We start from the raw sequence: 8,047 nt of genomic DNA, 5'->3' as shown, positions 1-8,047 counted from the left end.
ATAGGAGGTATGCTAGTTGTATATGTGGTACACTTGTATGGAAGACCATGAGGGAGACCATGGCACTTGGATGTAAGACCATGTGGGGAGCCCATGGCACCTGGATGTAAGACCATGTGGGGAGGCCATGGCTTTCCTATTAAAGACCATGGGGGGAGCCCATGTCACTTAGGTGTAAGACCATGTGGGGAGCCCATGGAATCCTGGAGTAGGACCCTAAAGGGAGCCCACGACATCCCTATATGTTGTATGTATGACTTATGTGGTTTATGTAGCTTTTATAACTAATATGATATATGTGATTATGTGGACTGTGTGGGGTATGCTCTCGGGAACTCACTAAGCATTAGCTTACAGTTTGTTGATTTGTTTCAGGTACTTCTGAGCCTAAGGGCAAGGGCAAGGCTTAATGGCGCGGCATGCACTCTTCGGCATTTGATTTGATAGGATACTCTGATGTTTGAAATAAAATGTTAATGTTATGAATTTTGAAAACAATAGTCATTGTTACTTCATATTTTATAGGAATGTTTGGTTAACTAAAAATGAAAATTTTATTTGAAAATTTGGGTCGTTACGGTCATTATTAGGCTTTAGGCCTTCCTGGATTTGGGCCCATAATGGGCTTTGGGCACCATTTAGGAATTCGAGCCATTGTAAGCTTTTAGGTGTCTTTAGGCAGGGCCCGATTTATTGTTTATGACCTGATTATTAATTGGGATATTGTCTGATGATATTTAGTGCGGAGGTTTCCCAGATTAGCAATTCGAGCATTTATCTGGTTTTTAAGCAGTTTGAGGTGAGTCTTTTCCCGATGCTCATGAGTCGAAGGCACCAATGTCGACTCACTAAATTATGTATGTAGGATGATAGTTGTCTTTGCGACTCTTGCATGTTTGTATGAGCCTATGTGGTAGAATAGTTGTATATGTGATGACCAGCCGGGTCTAGCTGTTATTATTGTGTTATGTTGTTTAGATGTGACTGAGACTGCTGATAGTCTCCAGGGTTGTTGATAACTCATTGGATGTGTTGTGTGTGGTATTTTGGAGAACTCATTAAGCTTTGTGTTTACAATTTGTGGTTTAAATGTTTCATGTTTTTCTTATAATAAATGAGGGGCACGATTCGATTGCATCGTATCAATGGGGACTTGTGTACATGATAACTTTTAAATGATACTCTGATAAATGTTTTAAGATATTGTAGTTGTGATTTGAATAAACACTTAAAGTTTTAATTGAAATTTTTGGATTGAAATTTGGGGCGTTACGCTTTTCCAAACCTTTTTCTTCCATTAACTTCCAAATCAAAGGCTTTTCATAAACTTCAACATCTTTCAACCTTTTAAGAACATTATTTTGTTGGATCATTATCTTTCACAAGTTCAAAATTGCATGACTTCATATTTTCAAGGTTCACTCGTTTCAAGCTTCATAGATTATCAAACATGTTTGATAGTTGATTTTACATTGGATATTATAAGATTTGTGAATTTTGTGTAGGTCTGGCAATTCTCGACACGACCCGCGACACGACACGAAATAAATGCGTTTGGGTTGAGTTTTTTAACCCGTCAACCCGTTTATTAAATAGGTCATATATAGGTTTCTCAAAAAAAATATACGGGTTGGCCCGTCACCCTGTTTAGAATTTTAATAAAAAAGTTGTAAATTTTTTGATGTATTAAATATTATAGACTATACACTTTATACTTTATACTAGGATAGGATACCCAATACTACTGACCATTTGAACCGTGGGTAACCATCTGTTGATTTGCATCACAACCTGTTTAGCGTTTGCCCCAAATAATCTCAGTATCTCACAAGAACGGCGAAAAGAACAATCAAATCATTGTCGAACGACATCGACACATGCGATTAAATTTATCTATGTTTGTATTAATTTTTTAGTTTGAATATTTTTCCATGAATGTTTTTAATTTTAATTTGAATGTTTAAGACTTAAGTTTCTAAAATCCATGTATGTTTGCATCAAAAATTTATTCATTTTTAATTATCAATTTTATTTATGGAATCTGACCCACGAACCCAAAGCTTACCCACTAATCCGTCAACCTGTGTACCCGTATAAATAAATGGGTTCACGGGTCAAATATGGGTTTATGTTCCAAACCCGTCAATCCGTGACCTGTATAATTAAATGGGTCGTGTTTGGGTTGGTATCTTTTAACCCACCAACCCGCTAACCCGAACATGACACGATTGACAGGCTTAACTTTGTGTGTTTTATAAGGCTAAACTCATTTAGATTACTTTTGGATGTTGTATGATGCTAATTTTATTCCAACTAATTTCAATTATTGTTTTGTTCATAAAGTAATCATTCGCTAACAACAAACGGAGTTGTGTTTCACTTGTGTATTCGCTACTAAAACTAAGATAATGTATTGTCATTTTAGTAGTCATTCTGAGTTCAAGAAGTGTAGGAATTAAGACGACCGGTTGAATCAACATACACTGTTATAAACCATTAGTCTTAGATTTAACATTGGAATAGGTAATCGAAACTCTTAAGACACAATATTGTAACGCCACTTGTTTTTTTCTAATCCAAGTAGACATATGGAGTAAGAGAATTAGTTAGCTCAACATTCTATGAGCCCAAAATTATATATTGCGTATTAATTAACTTTATCTATGTCTATGTAGTTAAGTTGGAATTTAAGGGAAGATAAAAACATGAAAATCCAAACAACTGAGCTAAAAGTAATATTGTTTGTCTCGTTGATAATCTTTCGTTTTAGTAATTAATGCAACATAAAGTTCTTAGCTCTTTATTCAATTGTTAGTTTAGATCTACTTCATCACAATTGCAATTAGTAGTTTCTTAGTGGTTATTTCAACAGAAAGTTTGATCACAAACTCGCTGTATATTCGACCGAACTTACCTTAGCTACATAGGCGTGTGATACTGTGATTGGTTACTTTTAATCATATCGACAACAGTCGATCACGAACCAAGCATATATTGCCCAAGTTTTTTTTACTCATGCCCTTAGAAAAATATAGTCATAATTGTTCAACAAATTAGCTTGAGTGAAAATTTGGGGTACTTATTTACAAAGGAACTTCCAACTGCAACGTTTAAGAAATATGGTCACAATATTGTATGCGTATGAAAAATGAATGAGAATAAAAACATTCTTGTCATTATGTCTATCTAGGTTAGTTGATCTTTCGTTTTAAAATAAAAATGATATAAAACACTGAATGTGCATCGTTGAAAGTGTTTCTTTTAGATTGATATAGAACATCGAATATGTGTAATTATATATTTTACCTTTTAATAATATTATATGGTTGCATTTGTAAGAAAAAGAATAAGATCCTCTTGATTGACGAAATTATTTACCGAATAAGTTCTGAAAGAACATTGAGCTTTTATAAATAAATAAATAAAAAGTTGCAAATATTAAGCAAAATAGGTTAGTGTTGATGTTAGGTAATACGTAGCACGTATGAGAACATTTAAAAGCATTTCGTGATAATATTAATGTAAAAGGGCCAACATAATATATAAAATCAACGATTTGATAGAAACAGTCAAGAAACAAAGTTTGTGTCTTGGTGTTTTAGACTTCAAAGATACGATGGTTCCTGGTTGAAGAACACATTGTGTGTGTGTCCATAAACCAATTTCAAAATTCCAAAAAGGAAAATCAAAACCCAAAAATCAAAAAAATCATGCATATGGAAATCTGAGTTCTTGAACATTTGGGTTTCATCTTCGGGTTTATTGTGTAATATATGTATTTGACTACATTTTTACCTATATGGCCACTAAGAAAAAAACAAGGTACTCCGAACAAAGTAATACATTACATATTCACACTTTGATGATTGAAGGTTATTCACAAATAGTTAATAAGTATAACTATGAAAATCCATTAGACTATTAGAGAGATAGGAAATGCAAATTCAGATTGTTATATTTTGTATCATAAAGAACAAGAGTGTTTATAAGAAGTTGATCAATTCATCGTTTGTGAGGTATGAAAAAGTTCAAACTCTTAAAAAGTTTAAAATCTAGTTGAGTTTACTAGAGTTGCAATGCAAAAGTATATAGTGTTGCAGAATACTGACTTTTAACATCAAGCGGATGAAATTGATGATATAGTAGAAGCAAAGATGAAATCAAAATTCTCATAGCATTAAAGAACAGAAAGCAACTGAAGTTTAAACTATATTAAAAAACTAACAAAAATCCTCACCTGAATATATAAATCAATCCTGAGGAATCTCAACATCTCCGTCAGCAATTTCCTGCTGTAAATCCTTGGGATCTTTTCCATCAACAGTGCAGCCAACAGAAACACAAGTTCCGAGGATCTCCTTCACAGTTCCTTGCAATTCCTTAGCCATAGACCTAGGGCGCATAACCTTCGCGATCTCGATCACGTCATCGAGTGAAATATTCCCGCTGTGCTTAATGTTTTTCACCTTTTTACGGTCACGTTCAGGCTCCTTAAGCGCCTTGATGACCAGAGCGGCGGCAGAGGGTACGACGGAGACCTTAGCCTGACGGTTCTGTACGGTCAGCTTGACAGTGACTCTAAGACCCTTCCAGTCCTTGGCCGTTTCCTTGGCTATGTCTTCTCCGATCTTCTTCGGAGAGAGACCGAGTGGTCCGATCTTCGGAGCGAGAGAACTCGCTGCTCCGACCTCACCACCGGTGACGCGGACGTAAACATCGACGACTTGTGACGGATCAAACTTTGGCGGCATCTTCGCAGAGTAAGACTAGGGTTTTAGCAAGAGCGGGCGAGGTGATTTCGGCATGAAAACGAAGATTAGCAGAAAGACATAAGATTTAGGGTTTTGCAGAGTGGACTGAAATGCTCATTTCACGCTTCATGGGCTTTTAGGTTTTGGTGTTTATTTAGGCCCATTTGACCAGTAGAACCATGAAAGTACGTGGATATTCTTTTTGCATTTATCAAAAAAAAAAAAAACTAAAACCAAGTGATTGTTTCAAAAATTAGCAAGGTTCTAAAAAGCTCGTCAGGCTCCGTCATGGCGCGCCACGACTCCAAGGCTTGCACCTGCCGTTAAGTTTTGCCAAAACACCGCCTTAACTCATATATATGTATAAAAATTAATAATAGTTGAAAATACACATAAAAATATAAATTATATAGAAAATTACCGCCTTAAGTCACGTCTTACAAACGCCGTGACTCGCCAAGGCTCGGAAAAAATTGAGGCTTGACATTGCCGCCAAGTCACGCCTTACGTTATTTAGAACCTTGAAAATTAGTTTGAACCGATCACATTGAAAACCAAAGACACTAGTTGTTCAATAACAAGCGGTTTATGTTAATTATTAGGCCGTATCAAACCGAACGGTTTTTTCAAAAATCAGGTTAAACCAATGTGTTAGAATCGGCAAAAAAAAATTGAATCGGTTTATTGTACTTTGATAGTTGGATTTCACGTAGCCCATTAGAAAAACAACTCATTTTCAAAGGATATTTGAATAACTCAATCAATCAAATTAATCGGAGTATACACCAATCAAAGGTTGATGCACATCACTGCAAGATGTCGGAAAAATGCTTGGTTTTATACTATATGTATGTATGAATAGAAAATACATAAAAAATATGGAGGTGGGATTGAACCAGTCGAACTATAACCGGTCACCAAACCGGTTCAACTAAAATTTGGCTGTTGTTAAACCGTTATCATTTCCTGTTCTCGATGTGACCAGTTCGAACCAGTTTTAAAACATTTGTTAGTTTCATTTTTTGGATTGATGCAAAAAGACTTGTATGTACAAAATGTATAAACACAATTATAGTACTTTCAAAAACTCATTTGTGTAACACTCGGTTTCGAATCGTTTCATTATCTGGGGTCGTGGCCCAATTATTGGTTATCATAAGGCTTAGGGCCTTAGGGAAGAAGGGAATTGCCCGTTTTTGGATGTGGGTGTATGGAATAAGTAATCCGAGTGTTTGTTTGTGTTTAGGAGCCCAGGGGTATAATCGTAAATTGGCCGCTCGGTCCTTTATGGATTTTAAGTTTCTGTTCGGGAATTTTTTAGGCAAATGTAAGTTGATAGAAGTGTACGGCTTCTCGTCACCTTTTCGTGGATATAAAGTTCGTCGGAAACGAACTTAGAACGAGCGTACTAAGAGGTACGCAGGGCGTATTGCCTTCAACATTAAACCATAATTTTAGGGTTTTACCCTTATATAAGATCATTATATCCTTCCTCTTGGCATTTTAAGTCAGCCTCCATCCCTTTTTGCATGCATTGAAACCCTAGAGTGCCTTTAGTAAGATTTGAAGCTTAGAAAAGTGTTTTATGGTGGTTTGTGAGAAGGTTGAAGACTCATTTCTTGGAGAGGAACTTAGAGATCTAGTGTTAATGTCTTCATTTCGTGACTTTGGAGGTATAAAGTCCCTATCTTATCTACTCATTGTATAAATCTTCTTTTGGGTTTGTTTATGGTCATTTTAGCCTCTTTTGGTTGGTCCTTGTGAGCTAAGGTTGTTTCAGAGGCTTAATTTTGTAGATATGGACGTTTTAGGTGTCCCAAAGGCATAAAAATGTGATCTTGATGGTTTATTTGGACTCATGCATGTGTTAAGACCTTGTATTAAGCTTTTTTGAGCTATATAGCCCCATTAAGCCATGCATGCAAGTAAAGTTATCAACTTTACATGATAAGTCATCCATAGGAATCAAATTTGAGAGTTTAGAGCAAGGACTTAAGTGGTTAAGTGCTTAGTGGATAAGGATGGGGTTCAGGGGAATACGTTGGGCGTACCCATCTGGTACGTTGCGCGTAATAGCCCTAAAGGGTGTACGTTGGGCGTACCAGCTAAGTACGCGGGGCGCACTCGACCTGTTTAAGATTCCTTGAAATTTTGACTTTTTGACCTTTGACCGTTGACCATAAGTTTAACCAGGGTTGACCATTGGATATTTTGGTCCTTTTAGAATATTGGGCCTTTCGGGATAGGTCCATGATGAGTTGGGCTCAATTTGGATAGTTGGGACTTATTGGGCCTTGTGGTGTCATTTCAAGGTTTGGGCTTATGATGCTTGTGGATTGGTCCTTGGATTTTTGGCAAGTAAGGCAAAAGGGTAAAATGAACTTTTACCCTGAAGGTGTGGTTATTGGACTAGAATTGTGGTTGGTCTAGGAACCAATTATTGATGAAATATTATTTGATGTTGTCAATGCAAGGATTTCGGTAGCAGCGGCTCGAGTATTCGGTTATCTTGGAGTGAGGTGAGTCTCCTCACCATACTATGAGTCGAAGGTGTAACATCCCAAAATTCAAGGCCAAGAATTTCATTTTTAAATAAGCTGTTATAAAACCATAAGTATAAAAACATCCATAATAATATCTCATGTCAAAACCAAAGTGTCAATAGTTAAACATGTTATCATGAAATAATATCAGAGTGTAATCCCAAAGATCTCATATGCGGAAAACATAGTGTGATGCGCCGCGATCGCCGGCTCCTTTCCTTTGAAAACGAAGTACCTGAAACAAAAGCTGAAAGCCATAAGCACGAAGCTTAGTGAGTTGCCCATATACCACATACCATACATATCAACTAATCCAAATGTGACATGTATAACCAAATAACGTGCTATGTGTCGCACATAGTCTTGCCATTATGCAACGGGCCCCCACGTGGTATTTCTTGTCAAGCCGGGGGCCACCCCTAGGTCTTACAGACAAGTGCTAAGAGCCACCTCCTGGTCTTCCATGCAAGCATCAAAAAAACAACTAGCATACATACTACTCTACTTGGCTAATCAGCATACAGTGTGCTAGGAGCCACCTCCTGGTCTTTCATACCTAATAGCATACAATGTGCCAGGAGCCACCTCCTGGTCTTTCATACATAATGCCTAGGGATAACCCCCGGTTATTCCTACCATACATGAACTAAATGGGCAGGCATTGGTGCCGTAGACCCATACAAACAGTGAGGAGACTCACCTCGCACTGCTGAAGTCCCGCAAATAAATCCTTGGTTGCTGCCTGACAGATCC

The 8,047-nt window shown here is 37.0% G+C and overlaps 1 protein-coding gene across 1 annotated transcript; it reads right to left on the bottom strand.

The window, feature by feature from the left end:
- Window positions 1-4,155: 4,155 nt before the first annotated feature.
- On the bottom strand, window positions 4,156-4,843 carry LOC145087930 (Ribosomal protein L11 family protein). Its single transcript, XM_079026074.1, has one exon. The coding sequence runs from the start codon at window positions 4,749-4,751 to the stop codon at window positions 4,251-4,253; it is 501 nt and encodes a 166-aa protein (XP_078882200.1). The 5' UTR covers window positions 4,752-4,843; the 3' UTR covers window positions 4,156-4,250.
- Window positions 4,844-8,047: the final 3,204 nt, after the last annotated feature.

The sequence above is a fragment of the Lactuca serriola genome, chromosome 2, assembly GCF_051521515.1.
Source record: "Lactuca serriola cultivar US96UC23 chromosome 2, Lser_US96UC23_V15, whole genome shotgun sequence".
In the NCBI taxonomy this organism is placed as follows: Eukaryota; Viridiplantae; Streptophyta; class Magnoliopsida; order Asterales; family Asteraceae; genus Lactuca; species Lactuca serriola.
Note: the sequence above shows the minus strand (reverse complement) of the source record. Positions and strands in the feature narration are given on the sequence as shown.

Coding starts and splice junctions, on each gene's coding strand:
- LOC145087930 (XM_079026074.1), bottom strand. CDS start 4,751: ATGCCGCCAAAGTTTGATCCGTCACAAGTCGTCGATGTTTACGTCCGC.